At 42.4% G+C, this 25188-nt stretch overlaps 1 protein-coding gene across 8 annotated transcripts in view; it reads right to left on the reverse strand.

Moving 5' to 3' along the window:
* The window catches only part of LOC116332073 (nck-associated protein 5), a 178036-nt gene that overhangs the window by 47213 nt on the left and 105635 nt on the right, over window positions 1-25188 (reverse strand). For all 8 annotated transcript variants that reach the window (XM_039606869.1, XM_039606868.1, XM_039606871.1 and 5 more), the window contains 2 exons: window positions 7877-7967; window positions 1754-1933 (listed from right to left, as the gene is read on the reverse strand). In XM_039606869.1, coding sequence (XP_039462803.1) covers window positions 1754-1933; window positions 7877-7967 — 271 coding nt within the window. The remainder of the gene's footprint in view (window positions 1-1753; window positions 1934-7876; window positions 7968-25188) is intronic.

Here is a 25188-nt window from a genome sequence, read left to right on the forward strand (position 1 = left end):
CCTAAACAAGCTGTATGGATTCACTGCTGTGTGTGGGGTTATAATGAAATCAGCTAAATACATATTACACTATTAACTTAAGTAAGAGGTGCAATACTGTGTACTTGTTATATATAATAAGTTTTTATATTTGAAATAACAAAAAAAAAACAATCTACTGACATATAAAGGCCTACTTCAAGCCTGCTTTTGATTAATAAAACATATAGCATTAGAGCGTGACTGATATATATCTGCTGGGCTGATATTATTGACTGAACGTAGCTATTTTGGAATTGCCATTTACAAAGGCCAGTAAATGAAAATTTAAAAAGTAAACCAGAGGTAGGAAAAACACCCTTCAACCATGTTATGAATGTTGATGTTACATAGTTTGTCCACCAGAGGGCACTCCCTTTGCAGCCTCTCTTTAATGTGTTTGGAACGGCACAAACAATAACCAGCTGATCCAAGTCGAGCGTAAACGAGTAAATGACGAGTCATGCCAATAAAACAAGATCATGTTTAAACTGTGTTATCATATTACCTTAATAATGACTAATCATTATGCATAACATATTTTTGGAAAATTTGTTTACTGTAATGTGTGTCTAAAAGAAATAAAATATCGGCCGATATATCAGATTTTTAAAATCACCAAATCTCAGTATCAGTCGTAAAAATGCTATATCGGTCGTGCTTTATATGGCATAATAGCTTTAGTAAAAGTAACATTTTCATTTCAGTTATAACTGAAGTGCACAGATCAAGCACACCAGTAAGAAAACTATCTTTAAAAAAAAAAAAAAAAAAGCAAAACAAAAAACCTCTTTGTTCATTTTTATAATTAAATTCTTTTGTTACCGTCATTAGAAGAGTTGCTGAAATTGGATAAACGAGCCACGTGTGGCTCTGGAGCTGGAAGTTTGAGACCCCTGGGTTAAGCTTAGGCACCAAAGTGTCTGGCTGAGGTTAGGAAATGATCATGACATTTCTTACTACTTCTTCACTTCCTCCTAGATAATCTGTGTTGCTCTCTGTTTATCACTGATGCAGCGGAGGATAATAGCCTCCTCAGCCAGACTAGAAGGTAGAAGAGGGCAGCTCCTGGCCGTTTGCATGTGACAAATAACAAAGGATGACATCCACTCACTGGGATGATAATATATGAAATGAGTGACATGACTCGGGGTAAGACCGAGTGCCACGCACCCTTCACCACACCAAAACCAAAAAGCCACGTGGAGCCACTTAGGAGTGTATCAGTGAAGACTAAAAGCCTAACTTCATTAAGCCTGAGCACTTTAATTACTGAAGAGATCTGAGCGGATATGTGTCTGGTGGCTTCAGCACAAAAAATAATCAGCGTAGATCGCTGTGGCTGAGCGTCTGCTCTGGCTGCTTTGGCTCGTGGCGGAGTATAGCTCAAATCCCCAAGCGCAGAGGAAAACAAACCAAAGCTGGAGTACAGCCCGAGGCCCCGGCGGCGATTCTCACAGGATGACTTTGCTCTCCAAACGAAGGAGACCGAAGAATTTGATGAGCTGTCATGCTTTCAGACACAACCGAGCAAGGGCTCTGACAACTGTCAGACGGGCTGGCCACAAAGGATAGCCAGGGGTGGCTAGGAGTGTGGATGCAAGAAGTATACAGAGGCACGAATGAAGAAAACAAAGAAGGAAAAGGAGGTAGGCAGAGAGAAAAAGAAAGCTGAGAAATTCAAAGCAGGAGAGACTTAGAGAGAGAACAGAAATGCGTGGTGGCGAGTTAGTACCTCCAGGGCCTTGAGGCGCTCCAGCAGGAGCTTGGTTTTGTCTTTATCCTCTTCTGCTTGGCTGGCATCATGTTCAGGATTCGGCAGCAGCCTGGGGTCCGGCTCCGCTTGAGTCGCCGGCAGGGAGCCCTTCTCTACGGGGCCGTCGTGCTGTTTCTGCACTTCCTCAGAGAGTTTATCCTGATGCACAGACAGCAAAAAGAGGTTAGAGGGGTAAAAATAAGGAACAGAAAATCAAAGCGGGAATTTGGCGAGCAAAAAGCAGAGCAGATGGGAGGAAAGGATTGAAAATAGAGGTATGACAAATGTTTCAGGGTAAAATGGTTAAGGAGGCGTGAAAGGCAGAACTCAGAGGGAAGGAGGCAGTGAATGAAGAAGAAAGGAAAAGGGGAGAGGATCAGATGGGCAGATGGGACAACAGGGAAGCAGCTTCAGCAACAGAGCTCCAAAACATCCCATAATCCCTAATCATGTTTCTCTTGTTTTCTAAAGAGTGGCAGTGACCTTCAGGGGCTTTCTTTTCTGTATAATGGGGCTCCTGTGCTCTCCCTCTTTGCCCTTACACAGCGTCTGTCTCACGCAGTCTCGTTGCCAGCAATCTTTTCCTGTCTCTTCTCCTCTGGTGTTTCCTGGCATCTGTGATAATTAAACACTGGTTATAAGTAGCTAATAATGAGGTACTGCCTGGCTAGCGCCAAACTGCTAAAAGGAAACTCTTGGTCACAGTTAGAACACTATTCATGCTTTTCAAGGGCTCTTTGGAGCCTCACATTAGATGCTTACTGAAAACATCTATCCATCACTATTTGCTGGAAAAAGATCATCTGCTTCTTTGCTACAAGGGCTGAAAAAAAAACAAACAATCTATAGTAATGTAAGTGATTTTTAAAGAAGAAAACAAGCCCAAAGTGGATTGTTCCTGCTTTTGTTTTTCTTTATTTTCTATCAGGTGTTTGTCTGAGAAAACAATTTGAAGACATCACCTTAGATCTTGAAAACTGATGCGCACTTTGTTCTGCGTTTTTTACTTTAAAAGGTGTAAAAGTAGCTGACTCCACTTTTCAGTTGAAGTGAATTTTGGTTTGGCAGTAGTTTAGATATAAAAGTCATCGCTCTCTGGCATTTTTAAACTTAAAATAGTGGATCCAGTGTTTGCAGCTGGTGACCTTTGCAAGCGCTCATCATAGGCTGAACATGTTAATAAGATTTGAGCATTGATGTTCTCTAAATATTGCATTTCACCGTACCTTAATAAGTGTAAGAGACAAGAAGTAGTCAGTATAAGATAATTTCTGAAATAAGAAAACTTAAATAAACCTGGGGACAAAATAACAATTGTTTTTGATGAGATGTACTCAGATTTGGTCTTTGGACTTTCAAGGAAAACCAAGTCAGTGCTTGCCCACAACTAGTGATTGCCCAGCTGGAGTTCTGGGCAAGCAAAGCCGCACTTCCTCTAACATCAACTTCAAGTTGGCACTAAAAGTCAGTCGACAAATAATAGTGCTTGGTGAGCAGTAATACTAACTAAAACTGACTGACTGAGTTTTAATTAGTAAAATTTAGTTTTACTAGAGAATCATGGGTATGGACAAAAACAGGCAAATAATGACGGAATCAAGAACAACCAGTGTTTCCAATATTTCACTTCACTGCCTGCAAATATTTCTCAAAAATGTGTTGCTGAATAGTTGCTGATATATAAACTGCAAATAAACAGCGTGCTATCCTCGTCCAGCAACCTTCTCAGGTATGAGGGATCCAGTCTGGCCAATTAAGGGGTGACATTTACTTCCTTGGTGACTTTTCTGTCTTTGGCCTGTGGCGGTAACATTTAGTGGACTGACGATTGACGATTTCTTTTAAATATAGTGGAATTTTTATTAGAGGTTTCACCATTTACAAAGATGCAAAACTGGGTATTTATCTGTTTGCATTGTTACTACGTCACAGTAATTCAATTAACTGACACAGTTTGACACCTTCCAACTCCCAACAAAATAAACAGCACGTTAATCCTGTTAGTCTAGAAACTTTGATATACAGCGCTTGGTTCTGGAGAGTTCTAAGCACTTTTGTTTGGGTCTTTCAGGAGTCCAGTAAGGACCTCAGTCATAAGAGCTTGAACATACTGATGATTCTTGAGAAAAGAATTGTTATTTTTCTACACCAAATCTTGCACTTGAATAAATGTTCAAGCCTGATGAAGTAAAACACTTAGCTGTATCTGATATTCAAGTGTGGCTGATTTCTTTAAAATCAGCAGTGTCTCAGTGCTTGATCATTTAGGGCAATTTTCTCCTCCAGTGGTCTTTGATTTCTTTCATTTGAACCGGTGTTAAAGGCCTCAAGAGGCAAAGATTCACAGGATAAAATAAATATGTGAGGAAAAGCTGGAAGGTAAAGGCCCAAATTTGATGCACAGAGCCACATTTTTCTTTTTTTTCCTCACAAATTAATCATCTTGTGACCCTTCAGATTTATCCTAAAACCTCTTGAATTGATCCCTAGTTGCAGTTCTTCATACTTACTAACTGCAGGCTTTTGGTAAAAAGATGTAAATGGTAAATGGCCTGCATTTGTATAGCACTTTACTTAGTCCCTAAGGACCCCAAAGCCCTTTACACTACATCCAGTCATCCACCCATTCACACACACATTCACACACTGGAGATGGCAAGCTACGTTGTAGCCACAGCTGCCCTGGGGCGCACTGACAGAGGCGAGGCTGCCGGACACTGGCGCCACCGGGCCCTCTGACCACCAGCAGTAGGCAAACGATGTGTTGAATAAATGTTAATAACATATTAGCTAGATGACAATGAAGGTATTATTGCACCCTAAGTCACAAGAGCAGAGTGAGAACTTGAGTGCGACGTATCACTGTGCATGTGCCTTAAAATTTTCCTCCTCAGCAGACAACTCTGAAGTCTGAAGACACCTGCGGTTAATGTGCTGGACAAAAACGAGGTTAGCATCACAGATGAATAGCCGCAACTCATATTTTTCAAATCTGAAAGCTGCACAGACCAAGCTGCTACTTTCTTCTAAAAGGAATTGGAAATAATGTCCTTCAGAATACCCCCCCCCCCCCGCTTGATTGAATCTCGTCTAAACACATATTAGGTTTTCAATCTTGCTCGATTCCATCAGACAATTGTGTTCAAGGCAATACTTTATAGTCAAGGTTTTAAGTCTGCTTTCGTTTGCCTGTGATGCCTGTGATTTGAGAGACTGCTCATCAGACGGCGTTAAAGGGCTCTGTAATAATCTCCGCAGAGAGAGTCTGGAGTGGGAGAGGGGAGGGAACTTTGTCCCTCACGTTGCCCTTTCAAGTTATTGAGTTTGCCTGCTGAACACACAGAATACAGCAGCGGCAGCAGGAGCACATCACTGCGTAGGAGCGACTGGTGTTTAGTTATACAGCATATGGGAATAGCACAATAACCCTCCAAGTATATTCTCCATCCACTGCTGATCACATGAGGAAATGTTTACAGTTTACATCAAGCAGCAGCTCACTGAGTTTAGCTTGTTTTTAAATTTTTGACTTCTGTTGCTAAAAAAGAAAAAGAAATCCAAGTCCTTCACATATCTGTTATCATTTTGTGATCTATTGTTTCCATGAAGGTTTATGTGATGTATATCCATTTTAATTTGCTTTAATCTAGCTAGCAGTTCACTGTATAGAGAGCTGCCATGCTAACATACTAATGGTAATGTAGTACAATATAGCTAGCATAAAAAATATCTTGTATATATAGTAGCCTTTCAGGATATACTAGCTAAGGTTTTGAGGGGGATACAGATTCCCGATCTTCCTGTTGGTCTCTCTTTAGGCTTTAAATAAAGAGCACAGAACTTTCACTTGGGAGAGTAGAGTTCAAATCTCACTTGAAGACAAAAATTAGCACTGACTGGTACGAGGGGCAAAGAACAATTGAGAGGGGGGTCTCCCTGTTGTTTAATTGCAATGGGTTTTTCTAGATGTCCACCTTCTGCAGTTATAAAAACTTCGCAGTGTTGGCGTTCTTGTTGGTATTTTGACGGCAAAAGTTACCATGTTTAGAGTACAATGAGTTCTAAGCTATAAGCTAACACTAGCAAGTGTAGTTAGCAAGGTGCCATCTGATAACAGGTTCCTAAGTAAGAGACTAAAGCTTATTTTAGACTTCTGTGTTGAGCCAAGGCAAGTAGCCAATACTGTTGCCAGCATTTATACCTGTTCGTGCAACTTTGGCACCAAAAAAACAATTTGGTGGCTGATTTTCTCTCTTCAAGTTGATCCCTTATCTTACAGTCGCTTTTGAAAATGGCAGCAGAAGAAGTAGCTGAAAATGCATAAACAGGCCAATCAAAGGCGTTTTGGGCTACATCGAGGCAATGGAGGTGCACGTCAGGGAATGGCATAGGGTTTCTTCAGTGTTAATGGTTATGATGTATCTACGGTATAGATTTAATTACACTGTAATAAAATAACTTAATTCATAAACCACAATCTTCTATACATCACAGCAGGTCATAATTTTCCTCAGATAATTCAACTGCAAACAACATTAGAGAGATCCAATTAAGTCCAATTAGTGGAAGTGGGTACTAGCAGAAATCCATTAGCACAGTTGCTACCCCGAATTCCAGTATTTAATGGAAAATTTATTAAAGTTGGCTCTTTCCTTAAGTTTGTCCATTGTTTTCCTTTTAAGGCTTTAGATAAAGAGTACAGAAGTTTCACTTGGAAGAGTAAGGTTCAAATCCCACTTACAACCAAAGGTTAGCAAATGTTATTAAAAAATTAACCCCACTCAGAGTTTTTGTGAAGAACGAAGCACAGAAGTCAGAAACACTCTTGTATTAAACTGTAAATGTGCTTTCTATAGCTGTAAAGTATTTTCTAATATGGGTGTCCAGGGTGAACTGAATCGCTTTTGGGGAACAGCCTCAAGTGGCCATTAGATGAAGTGCAGATTTCGTACTTCATGCTCAGAACCCCAAAGTTTTTACCCCAATGACCGAGTGTTTCTTCCCCCCACACTCCCTTTTTAAGGGATTATTTTATATGCACAGACAACGTTATCTGCATATTAACAAAGTGGATTCATTTGATATATATTTCATAAGACTGCACTGTCGAGTTGTATTTTTATGATGAAGCTTTTGCGCCTCAGGACAACTTTCAGACATGAGTCTATTATTACGGCTGCTAAACCCATGTTTCACATGTACTCAGTGGAATACATAAGCAATAGAGCCACTGACAGTGAACTTTACGGTCCTTGTTCTTTATTTGGGACACTTTTATTCGCACTAATCAGTCAAGGATTGTTTTCTTTCTGCATCTATTCCTGTCTTGTGATATACACATGGAGTCATTAATAAAGACACTCTTTTTATTGCATACTTCATGAACTAGTGGCTGCCCTTTTCTTCTCCTCCCTCGAGGCATTTCGCTCTCATTTCACCGGCTCGAAGTTAAAGACAATAATGTGGCTGCTGCTTTATGGACACTGTAGTTACCGTGTGCCCCTAGTGTGACATATAAGAAACAAATGACCAGTGAGGCTTAATAAATACTCTAAGAGTCTGAAGTATTTTCAAGACTACAAATGAATGCAGCACACATAGCTGGGAGCAAAAGAACATTTGTTTTCTACAGTTAGGCCTCTCAGATAACGCCAAACTGATGATAGACAGAGCATTTCTGCACTGCAACACTGTGTAAACATGTTCAGCTCCAAATTGTGAAGTGAGACCCCAAAGGTGACCCAAGCTTCAAAAATACACGGTATTACTTATTCTTTCTGCATTTCTGCTCAATCCCAGCAGCTATTTCTCTTACATAACAGGGCCGGGAATGAATTCTTTCACCTTGACTCAGTCTGGCTTTAGTCGATACCCAGGCTCTCAGCTAAATAGGAAAAAACAAACAGTGGAAGACAAAGATGCATGTCTCTACTAAATGATCACTGCATGTCAGTAAATAAATTCTGAAAATAACAATCTTCACTTGTCCTTTCATTATTTCTGTACCTTTCCCTAAGATTGAAGCAGCTTTAAGAATAACCTCTCTCTGGACCATCACTGGCATCACAGTCTCTGTAATGAGATGTTTAAATGAGAGTTTACCTTGTAGACCTTCATGATGTCCACCGTGTCCACAGCAGTCTGCTCCAGGACACCCTGATTCTGCAGCAGCGACCGCACTGTCTCTTCCATCCTGCGCACACAAAACACACATCATCAGAAAAAAAAGATGCATTAGTGGGAAATGATGATGATGTGGACACCTAAAAGTCAGAGGCTATAATGTCCTTAAAACTAATCTTAAGTTCTTTATTTTATTTAATTTTATACTACATCATTGCTAAATATCAACCCAGCAAAGGAGGAAGTATGCTAATGTTATACATTGCCACTGTGTGCGTACGGAGGAGCTCAGGGTGCATGTAGGGTCAACAAAACATGTAGGAGTGAAGAAGTGTAATTCTAAAACAGTTTATTTTCCTGTTAGCTCTAAATCTAAATTTTTTTACACATGAAATTACCCATATGGAAAAGATATATATAAATCTTATAAAGTTTGTATCTGTCTTGTGTGAAACTTGTATGAAAAGCATACAAGAGTGAAAACAGATATAAGATCCCTTGAAAAATTACATAAATGAAACTTGTATGTTTTGGATACTTCCTAAAACAATATATGAAAGTAATGAGAAAGTGGCCACTTTCATGAGTAAATCATATAAGCCTTATATGATTCACTATATGAAGTAGGACACATATTATGCAAGTCTTTTATAAGTTTTTACTATTTCTTTTCCATATGGGTGGGTCTGAGTGTTGTCAAAATTGTTCTCTCTCACAATGTAGAAGATTGGTGAAAGCATCTGATTGGTAACATCTTCATTTTTCATCATGATAATGATCCCAAACAACAAATAATAATAATAATAAATAGTTAAAGCTGGACTTTTTCATGTGTTGATACGTCTTCTGGCCCTGCACCTGCCCCATTTTTAGATGGGGTAGTGCATGTACTGTATTTTCCTGTCTTACTGTAAACCAAGCCCTCATCTTTCCTGAAAAATCTAATAAAACCTCCACCACCACCCTCAGATTTGAGGCATGTACCGGCAGATGTGTTTTTCTGCAGGATGGTGCATTTTTTAATTTAATTTTGAGGACTTCTTGTTCTCATGCATGCTCACCCAAGCAAAAAAAGATAGATAAAGGCTAATAACGGTGCCTTTCAAGGTTTTAGGTTCCACTACTCCAAAAAAGCTAGTAACTCAGAGCCAAGGTCCAAATGACCTCAACAGTATATAAAACATCCCAACCCATATGATACCAGCAGCCTCAAAACGATGAGCAGAGTCAAATGTTCGGCTAAAAACATCTGATATGGAATCTGTTTACAAGCTAAAGGCTTGCTGTTTGAAACGGATCATTGCGTTCTTCTTCCTTTTTTTTTAATACTCTCCATAAGAAAGCCCACACAAACACACACACAAATGGCTCAGAAGTGAAAATGAAAAGCGAATGGGACTGAATCAGAGCCAGAGACACAAGATGGATGAGTCGTAATTTTTCTGGACTGAATCCCAATTTCTGCTCCGCTCGCTATGCGAGGAACATGTCGTCCAAAATGACCAGACTGAGTGCAAAAAACTGCAGTCGCAGTGTTTACCGACTTATTGTGTGAGATTTTCTAGGCGTGTGTCAGCGCACAGCCGTATTCACGTCCGCTGATGACTTGAATTAAGCGCAATCACGGCAGCACAAACCGAGCGAGCGACCCTGACCTTCAAGGCCCCGTCTGCTCAGAAACAATCTTTTGCTCCTATTTTGTGCTGCGAACGCTGCAAGCTGCATGCAGAACAGGTACCAAAGAGTGAAAACACCTCTACCTATTTCCATCTGAATAGCAGCCACATGCCCTCTCAATCCCCAGCGCTGTACGGTGACCTTTCACCCCACAGGCGTTCACTTTGTGATTCTGTGAAAAAGAAAAGAAAACCTACCCCAGCACCAGATAAGCTGTGAAAGATAATCTTGGGCCCAGCTGGGATCATGTAAACGGAAGTGATAAGATGAAACTGACATTCAGGAGCACCGGAGGATCAGGAGTGACAGGCAGTCATTGTAAAAAATAAAATAAAATAAATAAAAAGTCTCGACAAAAGAAGAAACATTGACACTGTCAGCTGGGAATCATCTGGATTCATGACACCATCTTCTTCTTCAACTTTTGATTGGTTTGATTTGCGGTGAAGTTAAACAAGGAAGGACCCACACGGAAAGAGTTGAGATGTAAATTTGAACGTTCAGAGCGACATTCAACCCAGTCTGCCGCATGCTATTTGCATTAGCAAGGACTATCACCTCCTTTTCTCTCCAGCTTCAAAGTCATGACTCATGTGCCTGTCAGTGTGACAGAAGGCCTTGGATTACTTACTGAGGCAGTGCAAAAGTGCATGAATCATTCAAAAAGTTTAACCAACCAGAGTTTCAATCAATTTCTGGAAGTCCTTTACACATTTACAGGCAATGTTATCAAAGTTTTTACTTATTTGTACAAGAATGTCAAACATTCATAAACTGTATGTGGGGGCTACAAGGACACTGTTATACAGTTTAAAAAAATACTTGTGTAATTCAAAGAAATTCTCGAAGGTTTCAGGATTCTCACGTACAGTGTTGTGAGGAACTTTCCTTTCTGATTTATTAGGTTTTTTTTATATATTTGTCACACTTACATGTGTCAAGATAACCTGAGTAAATTCAAAATGCAGTTTTTAAATGGTGATTTCATTTAGGGATCAATTTTATCCAGACCTACCTGTCCCTGTGTGAAACAATGAACTGCCTCCTAAACCTAATTACTGGTTGTGCCGCCCTTGGCAGCAAGAACTGCAATCAAGAGTTTGTGTAAACTGGAAATCAGTGTTTCACATCACTGTGGAAGAATTACGTCCACTCTTCTTTGCAGAATTGTTTTAATTCCGACACATTGGAGGGTTTTCCAGCATGAACGGCCTGTTTAAGGTCAATGCAAAGCATCTCAATCCAATTTAAGTCCAGACTTTGACTCGACCACTCCAAAACCTTCATTTTTTTTTTTGAGTCATTCTGAGGTGGACTCGCTGGTGTGTTTCTGATCATTGTTGCATAACCAATGCATAACCCAAGTGCTCTTAAGCTTCAGGCCATGACCTGATGGTCGGACATTCTCCTTCAGAGCAGAATTCATGGTTCCATCAATTACAGCAAGTCGTCCTGAATCAGCAAAGAAGCCCTAGACCATCACACTACCACCACCATGTTTGACTGTTGCTGTGATGATCTTTTTATGAAATGCTGTTAGTTTTATGTCAGATGTAACGGGACTCAAACCTTGCACAAAGTTCAGCTTTTGTCTCGTCAGTCCACAGAATATTTTCTTGGGATCATCCAGATGTTTTTGGTAAATGTGAGACGAACCTTTGTGTTGTTTTTGGTCAGCAGTGGCTTTCTCCTTGGCCTCTCCCTTGGACGCTATTTTTGCCCTTTCTTATTGTCTTTCTTATTTTAGTGTCATGGTAGGGAGCATTGCCATTTTCAGTGAAGCTGGTGCCACCAGGGAGTTGTGTGTTTGGTCTGCAACAGATTTTGCAGAAGTAGAAACCATAAAAATGCCAGGACCCCCTCCTCATTTTGTCTGTCTTCATTTTCACAATGTCGTGACTGACCAGTGGTTTGATCCATTCATATTTTTTGAGCCAAAGGCAGAAGAGCGCAACGATATTCCTGGTGGTATTTCAGTGATCAGCAGTGGCTCTCGGCTAGTAGTGGGTGAAAATGAGCACATGGAGGCAGGGCAGAGGAGGCACACCATCTGTCCAGGCTGAGCCATAAAGCCGGCTGTAATCAGTCTGCTAGCTGCTGACTGAACAGTCAAAGCGGCAGTCAGGCAGAGCTGATGGCAGATTGCTCCAGTTTCTGCTTTAAATGCTGCCCTTAATCAGCACAACCTATAGAGGAAAGAGGGCGTAGACACGGACAGCTTCGATGTCCGGAGACACCGACACGGGTCAAGGATGAACATGATCAGCATTGCAAGCGGTTGCCGTCCTTGGGGCTGAGGGGAATTGGGCAGGTGACCACCAACAGATATAGCACCAGTGTCTGCCTTTGTGTATTAACATGCCACTGAGATATCTATCAGTCTGAGAGATAAATCCCTGGCAATTTTTCAAAAAGTCACAAAGGTCCTTTTTTTAAAAACACCTAACCTTCAGTTTCACACTCGGTTTCTCAAGCTGCGACTCTTGATTCCAACCGAACGTGACGTGCATGATCTCTGAGCTGATTCCGAGCAGCACTTCATTATTTTGTTGATCTCATCCGCGACAATTCAGGAACGAATTGCCAACAATTTATGAGAATGCACTATAAATATGTAGAGCAGTGGGTGGGGTAAATGTGTGTTTGTGGAGGGGGCTTTTAAAACTAAACTGCGATGACATGTCATTAAGCAACACAACAGATGGAGTCGAAATTATTCTAATACATGAAAACATGCACCAGATAAGCCGGGAAAGCGAAGCAGAAGAATTAAATGAATACACGAATGACATTGGCGTTTGGTTTTGTTGCACACAAGTCCACACCTGCATAACTCGCTGTGAACTGGCAAGGCCTCAGTGACCTTCACTTTACTAAAGTGGCAGGATGGTGAGAAACACTTTGATGCTTCGGGATGCCTGCCTGCTGCTCATATTGTGGCTGGAGGAGGAGGAGGAGGTGGAGGAGGGAGAAGGTCTGGTTCTGTGGCACACCTGAAAGGGAGCCTTTGTGTTTCTAAACAGACCCGGTGCGCTCTGGAGGTGCCTCGTTTTCCATACCACTTCCATTTCAGAGATCACTGAAGCCACAGATGTGTGTGTGTGTGTGTGTGTGTGTGTGTGTGTGTGTGTGTGTGTGTGTGGCATCTCACTGGATAGACTTTGGTCCTTTTGAAGGCTCGGGCAGAAAGACTTTGAAGTTTAGCGGTGGTGCTGGGGGACTGGAGGTCCTCATTGTTGACAGGAAAAAAAATCTGGCTCCATCTGGACTAAAGATTTATTCTGCGTGGCGATAACTCTCCCGTTTTCTCCGTTTGCTACAGCTACAACCACATTTCCACAGATTTGCAAATCATTTAAAGTCCATATGTGACTGGGAAATGTTATAAAGGCAACATATTAAAAAAAAAATGTTGTTGAAATTCTATTTTATGCTCGTTTGTTACTTGGGGACAGGGACATGTTTACCACAGCGTTGCATCACCTCCTCTTTGAACATCACTCTGTAAGCATTTGGGAACTGAAGAGACCAGCTTCTGTGGCTTTGACAGCAGCGTTTTACTCTTTTTGCTGCTTAGATTTTTTTTTTGTTGTTGTTGCAGACTTTAGTTTGGCGTTGTCTTGCTGAAATAGGCAAGGCCTTCTCTAAAAAAGACATCTGCTGGCAGTGTACGCGGCTCCCAGAGTTATTGCTCCCATCTCCAGGATTTCCAATAAGATCTGAGATCTTCTGAGCTCGAAACATCCCCTTTTTTTCCTTTACACTATAAATTTTCACTTGCATTTGAAGATTCAACAACGAATGCACCCACGCAGTGATTTCCAACTACAGAATCAATCCGGTTTTCAATGCACTGAGGGCCTGAGGTACATGGCCACTGAATATTAGTTTTCAGCCTTGTCTTTTATGAACACAGTTTCTCTGAATTTTGGTACTGTGTAAATGATGTTATATACTGTAGTTGCAGGAATCTGCAAATTCTTTGAAATTTTCAGATTTCTCTGAAACTTTTAAAGCATTTGCCTTCACAAACCTTTACAGAGTGGTGAACTACCATTTTACATACTGTTGGCCTTCAGAGCTGCCTTAATTCTTTGGAGCACAGATATGACAAGCTGCTGGAAACATTTCTCAGAGTTCATATTGACATGATAGCATCACAGAGTTGCTGCAGAGTTGCACATCCAACTAGTGTTCAGTGGATCAGTGCGTTCATGTTTTTTATGTCACAGCAGAAATCAAGACTCATCGGACCAGGACACGTTTTTCCAATCTAGTATTGTCCAATTTCGTGAGCCTGTGTAAACTATAGCCATAGTTTCCTGTTGTTAGCTAAATGGAATGGCACTTGGTGAGGTCTTCTGTTGCTGCTGAGATGCTCTTCTGCGTAGTTTGCTCATAACAAGTGGTTATTTGAGCTACTTTTGCCTTCCTGTCAGCTTCAAGCAGTCTGCCAATTCTCCTCTGACATCACTGAGGCATTTTTACCCAGAGAACTGCCGATCCCTGGATGTTTTCTCTTTTTCAGATCTATAAGTGTGTCCTCTGTAAACCCTAGTGATGGCTGTGTGGGGAGAAATCAGATCTTCAGGTACCAACAGCCATACCACATTCAAAGGCACTTAAATCACTTTTTTCCCCTGATGCTCGTTGTGAACTTCAGTAGAAGTTGCCATGTGCCATTTGTATTAATGAGCAGTTAAACAGACGGACCTAATGAAGAGTCTGGTAAGTGTACATCCAGTTATCTTACTAATTAACCTCATAGGTTGCACTAGGTGTTTCTATTTTTTTATCATTACCTTACTTTTTCAGTCTTTTATTGCCCTAATCATAACGTAAATGCTTAAATCTACAAGCAAATTAATTTCTTCAGTCTCATAAGAATCATATTAAATTAAATAGAGTTTCCAATTTATTTGAAAATCACTAAATTCTCTTATTCCTGACAGCTAACAGAACATCAGCAGTTTTTGGAACTGACTTGTAGTGCATCTGCTTGAATTTTGAACTGTGATCTGACGTCCTGTGCCTGAACTACTCGTTCTAATCTCATTTTCTTCAGCAACTCATGTAGCGCAGCACTATGACTAAGAGTGCTTTGAATAATTAGCATTAATTTGTTAGAAAGTGTTTGCGAGAGAGGTAATTATGAAGTAATGCGGTTCCTCGAGCATTAAAATAGTGCATTTAAATAAGCAAACGTATGTTTCCAGAGCTAAGTAAAGAACAGGACAAGCTCCCAGCTAAACAAGACAAGTAAACAGTGCAATTTGTCTTTGCTAAAGTCAGCTACTTGAAACATATTTACATGTGAGGGAGAGAGCACGCTAAATGCTTTTGATGGATGGAATATAACCCTCAGATGACAGAGCATTAGTTTACATAAAAAACATGCTCAGTGTGATAGTGTGATTAATCTCAAAGTGCTTGCCAGAGACCTACTCAAAGCATCATTCTGGGAAGGAGAGACGAAGGAAAGGACAAAAGGCAAAAGCCAATTCTGACTCTCCTGACCCTTGTAGCGCGCCGGCTGAATTTCAAGTGTGGTGCTTGTCAGCAGTCCAGGAAATACAATTAAGACTCCAATCAATTTTCAGCCTGGGGTCCGACCATGTTAAGGCTAACACACCCCTCTCGCCTCCTCTCAAACACACACACACACGGAGAACGCACACGAGCTCAGAGCTCTTCATGTGACAGCGATCCGCAGCGGTACAAAATGATGCACTGTCAGAACACAGCGGGTGCTACAGTTAGCATATGAAAAACTTCCTGTCCTCTTCCTCTTTTTACCATACAGCTGTCAAAAGCCACAATGACTTCAAACGCTTCATTCAAAACTATTTCTATTCATCAAAACTGCATCCCCCTTTATTCAGCTCTAACCTTCAATGACAAATTCCTTCACAGACCTGAAAATGATCAAAGGGCTCCAAAAACCTCCGTCAAAAGCTGAAAATCGCAGTTCAAAACTCACCCCATCTTGACTTTTTCTCCATTTTTACTGCCGCCGTTTTTTCGGAAAAAGGCCAGAAGCACCGTGCAGACGTCCCTGAGCTCCATATGTGAAGTCATCCGCTGTAAAGTGACCCAGACACTACAGCAGATATGTGGGTCTCTGGGCTAAAATAGGCCATGCGGTCATCATACAAGCCTGAGTGCTTTTCACTCAATCGACGGTCAGTCCAGCGGCCGGGTCAACCAAGTCAGCCTGACGGCACAGCTCCTGTTATCACTCTGTACTTGCTGTGTCTCCAATGTGTCATTATCCGGCACTAGCCTGTGCAAAGACAGTGATCTGGCAGGCAAAGACTTTCCCATATGTCCCATGTTAAGCCCTCCACACAAGAGAAGGGCACCTGCTGGGCGGCAAGCAGGCCAGCAGTCTCAGATCGCACGGGGAAGGCGGTGGCGGGGGGGGGCAGCGATGGACTTGCACAACTAAGGACAGGGATCCCCGTTTTGTCAGCCTGTGTGTGTGTTTGTGTACACACACGTGTAGCTGTGTGGGTCTTTATTAGTGATTAAGAGGCTTTGGCTTTCATAAAATCGACACTTTCCATGCAAGAAAAGCTGAGAGGGAGGCAGTGTGCCAGGACGCTCACCGCACGATCAGAGATCTCCACAGGACTTCCAGCGAGTCGCTTTCTACCATCACATTTTTGGTTAATTTTAGTCAGTGCTCTCCTGCCACATGCATGTTTGCAAGATTCACAGCTCAGATGAAGCAGGAGACACACACACTCACACACACACACACACTCCTATTGTGGGGATATTCATGCTGCCAGCGTTCCTCGGCAGGCACTTTGTCTTTATCCCGAATTAGAAATAAAAGCAAGGTCTTTTACTTTGTTTTTCCTCTTTATCACAGAAAATCCCACAGGCATGTGTTTAAGAATGAAGGCCATAATGTGAGGATGAAATATCTGAATCCTCAGAAACTCTTCACCTGAACAAGAGGACGCTCCTCTTGCTCTCTCCGACTGTGGTCGCGCTCTCACTTTATCAGCGCCGCTGTCAGGCTTCGGTTGACTGAAACCCTCTAATCTGATTTGACCGGAGCACAATTGGAATATCCCAAAGCTGGTGAAACGATACCGAGAACAATCACCTGGTTGTGCGGCTGAATCGAGGCCATGAGGGGCCCTCGTGTGACTGATTCATCGACAGCTTCAATCGCCTTATCTGACCTTAACAAGGCGCTGCGAAACTGTCTGTTTTTCGGCCCCGAAATAGTCTATTCTTCTTCTCAGACTCCTTTCCAGCAACACACACCCACCGGGTGATTGCCTAGCTTAACACAATGCTAAGCCACTCTTATCCTCTTAGAGCTGTTTTTGCAGAAAACTCGCAAGGAGACCCTTTCTAGTACGTGACCTAAATGAAGCAGAGAGGCAAATAAAACTGGTGGTGAAGAGTTTGGCTTTGAGGACAGGTCAGAGTTGTAAAAGTCATGCACATCAGTCATGCATGTTACAGTGGAGTAGCATTTCAAAGGTCCTTGCCCTTGTGACCGCTGCCTCTCGCCAGAGAACTTTAACCTCACCAACAAGACACACATGCAAGAGACGCAAGGGGGAAAAGAGATCAAGCGGCCGGAGGGTTTAGTGTGCCCCGTAAATCATATTTCATACATCTTTGCTGGCCGACTGCTGTGACGACAACGGCAAATAGTAAAAATGTGCAAAAACCACAACAGTTCAGCCATCCAAGACTTCTAAAATAACCACAAAAGGGTTTTTAGCAGAAGCGCCGCACAGACTACACAGACCGGGTGCAATCGAGGACTAGCCTGCAAGAGTGTAAATTAAAAAGGACATATGGAGGCGACCAGATTTAGATTCCTCCTTCATCCCCCTCAACCCCCAGCACTTCCACTACATTTGGGAGGATTTAGAGTGCAAATTCACGAGGTCTGCCCCACATGTTCACCCCTGGCCAAAGGAAGCATTTAGCAGCAAAGAAGCCATCGGCCCTCGAGAGCATCTCGCTGGAGCCTCTCTAAGCATCTCCCTTATGGGCTGCAGGCATGTGCATCCCACATGTGAGAGAGAGCTACAGACTGAGCAAGACATCCCAGCGGGAGACCTTAGTCGTGATGACAGCGTGTAGCGCATTACTTACACCCAGAGCCTACAGCCTCTTCCTACCGTGGACTTTTGGGAATTTGGAGGGGTCAAGATGGAGAGAAGGGGTGGAAGACCATTGCTTAATCAAACCCAGTCAAGCCATTTTGAAGGAAAAGCAAAGAAACCAAATCAGTTGTACCGATTTCCCAAAAGAAGTGTGGATATTTATGTGTTTCTCTTAGTCTGGATAAGTTAAATATATTTCAGGCTTCTTTTACTAATGATCAGACAAAAAGATGTATGAACCCACTGGATTTAAAAGCTCTGAGCTAAGCTTTTGGCTGCCACTCTTTAAATCATTCTCTTATTTGTCGTCTATTTTACCCTAAATGGGATAATTACTCACAATAAGAACGTTATGGTGTATTAAACTTAACTTCAAACAAGCAATTTAAACTATAATCCTATTAGGAAAATGTTTACTGGGAACATAAATCTAGCGAGAAGTATAGACGTCCTCCTCATAGACTTCTAAACTACTATTTAGCTTTGTAACTTGCATCTTCAAGCCGCTATACAACACATGTGAACCCAATTTTCTCCATTTAATGCAAATTCAAGTCTGACTTAGCCAATGGCATGTCTGTTATCACTGATGCATGGTTTCTACCGTATATCAAGCGTCCGATATACACTGCATCGACAAAAGTATTGGGCCATACTACTTAATCTTTAATTTTATTCCCCTTTGACAATGGGGCTGCAAGCCACTTTGCAACCCATGTGAACCCCAGGTTCTCCGTTTAACACTGAGTAAAATATGACCAGCCTTCCTTTATATCAAGTCGAATGCGCATTTCAAAATGTAAGCCTGAACACTGGCTATTTTCTGAAAGTTTGGAGACAAAATGAGACCTAAGTTTTTATAGAAAGTAACTGGTTGACTGATCAGCCTTTCTTGCAAAAATTCAGGCAAAAACAAACAAATAAATAAGTAACAGCCAAATTTAAATACTGGAATAAAACTGAAAAATCATTTGTGAATAAAATCAAACCTCAACTCTGTATCCTGTAAGTAAAGATTACCATAAAGATTTCCTGCTTAGCATTCTGCAGCAATGAATGGCAAACAGGCAGATTATTACACCGAGGTGACCCTTCTTTGATTTACTTCAGAGGAAGAAATTCAGTGTTTAAATTTTTTAAACTCACCTCAGCTGAACTACAGGGGCAGAGGCGGACGAATCGACCCTTTAGGAAGTAGGTGAGCTGCTTGTGTAACACATATGTGTCAATCAGAGCAGCTGCCAGACAGCCAAATCTATAGTGCAACCATGAGATCAGTTTGAATTGCATGCTCTTTGGCTTTAGGCTACAGTCACCAGCTTCACACACCAGAGAAAGCCGGCGAGCTGCTGCTGCTGTAGATGGATGCCCTACTTCCACACACGCTTGAAATCTGACCTATTAACATCATAACCAGCATGTTTAATCCAAGGCGGAAGTTGCTGTGGTGCGATGGAGAGGGCGTGTGCAAGTATTTGTGGCTGTCTGACACAATTACAAGCAGATAACGGGTCACTTTTTGCTACAGAAACCCAGTGGAGAGCTGTAAGTGAGGGGACTGTGTCTTATCTTCAAAGAAAAATGGGAAGATTGATACCAAAGCCCTCTTATGGGCTAGTAATTTAGTGCAAGTGATAGAGTAGAATAACCCAAATTAAGTTCAATCAGACATAATTCCCTGGTCAGATTTGGAAGTTAAAGAGAGGAGGGAGGGGGCTGAAACGGACCAATAAATCCTTTTAAATATGAGGTGCTCCCAAAATAGTCCAGACACCTATTATCTATTTAACAGCCCCATTCCCCCATTGGGCAGCAGTAAGGAAGTAACTTCAAAAAAGACTGACCCCTCCTCCATCCTGTTAATGACCCCAGATGTGTCGCCTTGAACACAGGGCCTGATTCATCTGGCTAAACCCTGCAGAGGGAGTGGGAGTGGGAGGAGGGGGGAAGATCTGTTTCGAATGCGCCAAATTAAAACACTCGGACCCGGCGTGGCTGGATGCTTGGATGATTAGAAGAGAGGTCATTGATCTGCAAACACAGCGCAATCACTCAGCTCCCCCTGTCTGAGCCTATCAGGCTTTGGCAGTCCAGCTGTGGCGGCGGTGGTGGTAATGGGAGCAGAACATGAATGCTGCAGACCGCGGAGGGATCTCAACCTGAGCGTGACTGTCCAAACAACGCGTCCAGACTTGAAAGGCGCTGCCATTCCTGCATGTTTACATCACTGGCCTCCTAAATACGCTGCGTATGCAAGCGTGCATACATGTTCTCACACACCATGCTGAAAAGAGCACGCCGCCGGGCTGTAAATCTGCAGGCACCCGTCGTCATCTGCTGCTGTTGTTAGTCTGGCCATAAGTCTCCCATATCCTGCGTAAAGAGGGCCCTTCAAAGACGGTAATGAGTCAAAGTCAAGTGGAGCGAGTCGGCTGTAAACGCCCCAGTTTTGTCAATGAGCAAGGCCGTCTTCTGGGCGACAGAGAGTCTGATTTAAAGACAAAATAAAGTAGAGAGGAATCTCTTGGAAAACAAGGACTTCACATTTTCACTCCTTTCTGGGAGTGTTTGACCTCCAAGAATAGGCAGAGGGATGAGTCCAATGAAGTTTTTAGAGTGTGAGGAAGGAAACAAAACAAATCACTGCAAAAAGTTCCTGGGTAACATAAAATTTGCACTTGTGCTCATTACCTGCAAAAATTGCCTTCTTCATCCTCAAGCCATATTTTTAATGCAGGGTCCCCGGTGGCCCCCGTGTCTCCCCGGCGGTCATCCTGTCTGAGCTTGGAGCCGAGATGTAGTCAAGGCCTCGGAGAGCAGACATCCAAATGCGCTCGATTGGATCGTGTTTCTGTCCCTGAGATTAATTTATGCTCTCATTTAGGGAAGGACGAGAAGATTTTTAAGTTGTGTCCCCCATCTTTTCTCTCTCTTTCCCCTGCTGGGCCCGTCCCGGCTCTTAAAGTGTCCGTGTGGAGTTGTGGGGACGTCCAGGGTGGGCCGAGGACGCTGCTGAAGTCTCCCGCTAATCCGCTGGAGTTTAATGACTGCAGAGGCCTTGCTTGTAGTGGGGGGAAGCCTTGGAGAGGGGGTCGGTCAGGGGAGGTTGGGCATGTGACCCACACCAGGCTAAGAGCCCAACTGGTTGGGGGAGGGTGCGTGTGCATGCAGAGGAGAGGATATAGACCTATGTCTAGAGCTAAGTGGCCAGTCAGTTGAAGAATTCTTTCAATGCTTTCTGATCTCAGGAGCAAATTGAGCTATTTCTTTTCTTTCTTGGTTTTTTTTTTTTTGAGGGTAAGAGCTGAAGAGAAAAAGCCAGTTGTTTCAGTTTTGCCAATTCCTGCCTTAAATTGTTACTCCTGCCAAAAAAAGAAAAAAAAATAGCCCAAGTATTACAAAGGAAAGAAAAAAAAAGCAAAGCAGACAAAACAAAGGCTGTAAGAAGCCGAGATTCCCTGGAGTTTGTCTGGCTGCAGGGGTGACCGACTGATCTTTTCTGTTTGGTGTTGCTGTTTGTTCACGTATCTGATACCGTAAAGAGCAGCTGTAACAAGCAGCTCATTACCTTCCTGCTTCACATCATCACACAACAAAGCAGAGAGCTCAAAAAGCAAAGAATTTGGAGCAGAAATCACTTATTTGCATAGAGTCTGATATCCCAGCTAAAGCACTCGGCTGGCTTTTATCGCTCCGACTGGTCCGCCGTATTTCCATCCTCATCTCTGTGATTCCAAAAGTGCCACCTCAATTAATTAGCGACACGCAAATCAATTGTTGCCTGAGGTCAAGCAGATTGCGGTCTATTTAAAAGACTGGACATCCACTTAACATGATTTGTGGGTATTATCTCAAAAAGACACATTGATGAACTAAGGTTTCTACCTACCCCCCACCCACAACAAATGCACAATAAATAACGAGCCCGAATCAATCAGGAGAGCCAGCAGAGAGGTAAATAAGTGTCGTCTGCCGGTTGAAGGCAAGCATCCGTAAGCCAATAACTGAAACAGCAGATGCAAGTAGGGCAAAGGTTTACAGGAAGGCTTTTTTTTTTTTACTGGCTAATTAAAGTGACCACACTGTTGTCCCATCTGCCACCGCAGATTATTGGCTGCCATGTAAGCATGCTAATGCGGCGGAGGGGCCAGGTACCAGTAAACACACTCCACATGCTTGTTAGAGGACTCGTTCACATTCAGATAAGCGCTCGGGCATCGCTTTAAACAAAGATTAAGGCTCTGAGAGTGAAATCCTGTTAGCTTGTTTGAGCAGAGGCGGTAGGGGAGCGGGGAGATATCTTTCTAACTTGCAGCCCGAACCCCGCATTCCCTTTGGGAGTTGGTAGGAAGCATTGACGACGTGGGGAAATTGCGGCAATCGAGCATGATGTCAGCGCGCCACACCGCTGGAATGGCAACAGCTGAGCGAGGTAGGGCCGAACATCCCCGCTTCGATGAGCGCTTTTTAAGGACATAATGGAATCTTTGTCTTTACTGCCACGGCGTCGCTTGGCAGCAGGAACGGTAGCCGTCGGACGCCCAATGAGAGCCATCTATCTGGACAACCCCTGCCATGCAGACAAATTCATCTGGCTCTGCGGGGACCTGTGCAGGACCCAATCAGGGATAAGCTTCATATATTTCCCCCCTAATAGAATTGCTGTACTTCCTCTCACTCTGGCTTCAGCACATTGACTCTTGTATTGCGAGCCCCTATCTCACTAATTCACTTTTAGCCTTGAGCAGCGAGTGCACTGTATCTGCACTTTTTATTATGCCGGGGAACCTGTGCAAAAACCCAATAAGTCTACTTAAAGGTCAGAAGGTGACCCCGATGGAAGATGTGGACAGGGGAAATGCCGGAAATAGAAAACTGCTTCAGGTTTAGGAAGGATAAAGGAAAATGAACTCCCCTCAGCTATCTCCTTAGTATAAACTGTATAAATGTGCGTCAGGAATGCGAGGAAGGCCGACATGAGTGAGAAACACCGCTGAACTTAATTCAGAGGCATCAATGGAACATTTTAAATATGTGATAAATCTTTGGAATGGCTCTTAAATATTTTATTCCTCCCCTGGCGGCGACTCTGCCCTCATCTGCACTATAACACTGGGACCATTAAAACGTACCGGATTTTCTCCAACCAACTTAATGAGAAGATAAGCAGTCAATGTAAAATCCCCCAGACTCTTTTTTTTTCCCCAGCCCCGTCCTTTTGCATACTGAATGCCTATCGCCTAATTATGGCATCAACTCGGGCCCCGGCTCTTGATTTGCTGTCCCTCTCTGTCACACTTCAGCAGCTGCAAAGAGGAGGACGAGTTCATGAAATAGAGGTTACTGAAGTTATGACGAGAGCATTGTTTAAGGGCTTCACGCCTTATGGGTTCCCTTTCTGCAAAGCAAAAGTAATGTATCGGACGATCTTTTTCTGACGAAGACAAGGTCAAGTGTCTCAGAGAAATGGCACTGAAGTGCTCTGATGAAATGGAAAAGCAAAGAAAAAAATGTGAGAAATAGAAAAAGTAGGAACAAGGTATCGATTTTGAAGGTTACTGAAAGATTGTGCTGATTGCAGAAAATTGCTGGCAAAAATCTATTGCTTTCACTAAAAGGGATGGTTACTGGTTTCTGGACGCTTCAGGAAAAAAAAAGCTCCACGCTGCTGTAAATGCCACTGATCTCTCCTTAAAGAGAAACAGTTTGATACAAAATGTCCAAGTTTGTTTTATTAGATTTACTCTGATCACTTGGATCACCCCATTACTGCAGCTTACGGTGAAGTTTTAAGAAATTGGAGCAAAGGGTTAAACTCAGTACCCAGGCTCCTCTAGTCCAGTATCTTATCCTTCGACAAGATACTGTTGGGTTAAAAGTGCACAGGTATAGAAAAGGGTACTTGTTTGAATGACGTTTGTAGTAAGGAAGCGCTTTGAGTGATCAAATAGAGTAGAAAAGCTCTACTAATTCAAAAGCCGCATTGGGACAGATTGGAGTCTTCGCCATGCCAAATTTGGCCTAACCTGGTTCCACTTTTTGCTTCCTCTGCAAGCTGCTTTGCAACCCACCTCAATCCCAGCTCACCCTTTTCATTGCATGTCTGAACCAATCGTGTTTGTTGGTTGTCTGCTGGGTGATAGCATTGATCACAGAATAGAAATCAGAAACTGGCTGTATTGTTCCATACAACTATACTCAATATTGTCTGCAATATCTTTTTAACCCTATGACCATGATTCTCAGCTAGAAAAGGGTGGAGTGCCCACTTTAAGTCTGGAACGAGTTGTTGTGGATGAGGGTGGATGAGTTTAAGTATCTTAGACAGTACAGCTGTCTAAGATACTTGCTGAATGTCACTGTGAATGCTTTCTGTGTGGACGTAGCTTCACATACTTTTAAATGCACTTTTATAAAGAATATGGGAGTTGAGATTCTTCACTCTTGCACTTGCAAATGTATCTTTTTTTTGCATTGGGTCCAAAGGTCCAGTTTTATTAAGCCTCTGGTAAAGACATATTTTAGAAGACAGAAAAGTCTAGCATGGCTCATTTTTCCTTTGTGAATGAAAAGTTTAAAAAAGAAAAAAAAAGTGGACACAGGTGCCCTTTTCTAGGGCAACAGAGTTCAAACCAGAGAGGACAAAAAAATCCAGGGGTCTCTGAGTCCAGACTCTGACTCCGAGCTACATACAGACTTTGAGTAAAACCTACTGAAATTCCTGTCATAACTTTTACAGCAAAGAGACAATAATTACTCGATGACGCGCAGATGCTTTGGCCTTTTCAAATGAAAGTAGGACAACAAGTACTGCAAGGGACTCGAAATAAGTCAAACCTCTCAATGATTAAGCGCATTTCTTCACTGATTACAATTTCTTGCAGATGGCTTGTGATGACCTGCAGTTTAGTGAAGAGAAAGCGAGTGAGGTCATCTCTTTAAAACCTTTATTTACTCAAGGATTATTCGTCTAGCGTGGTGTCCGATACATCCATAAAGTCTCAAGTAAGAACAGAAAATAAATGGAAAAGTAGTTCAAGGATTTATGTGTGGGTGGTTGCCCTTAAATGGGGTTAAGAGGTACAATTTTTCTTCTTTAAAATGTTACAGATACACTGCCGTGAAAAAGTATTTGCCTCCTTCCTGATTTCTGAGGGGTTTTTTGCACATTTGTCACACTTTCCTGTTTCAGATAACAAAGCAAATTTGAATATTAAACAAAGGCATGGATAAGGGAAAAAAGTTATCCAAACCTACTTGTTAATGCCCATAACCTCAATAGCTAGTTGTTCTGCCCTTTGCAGCAAGAACTGCAATCAAGCTTCTGTGATAAGTGGAGGTGAGTCTTTCACATCACTGTGGAGGAATTTTGGTCCACTCTTATGAAATGCTGTTAGTTTTATGTCAGATGTAACGGGACTCAAACCTTCCAGAAAGTTCAGCTTTTGTCTCGTCAGTCCACAGAATATTTTC

Source organism: Oreochromis aureus, linkage group 23, assembly GCF_013358895.1.
Source record: "Oreochromis aureus strain Israel breed Guangdong linkage group 23, ZZ_aureus, whole genome shotgun sequence".
NCBI classification, from domain to species: domain Eukaryota; kingdom Metazoa; phylum Chordata; class Actinopteri; order Cichliformes; family Cichlidae; genus Oreochromis; species Oreochromis aureus.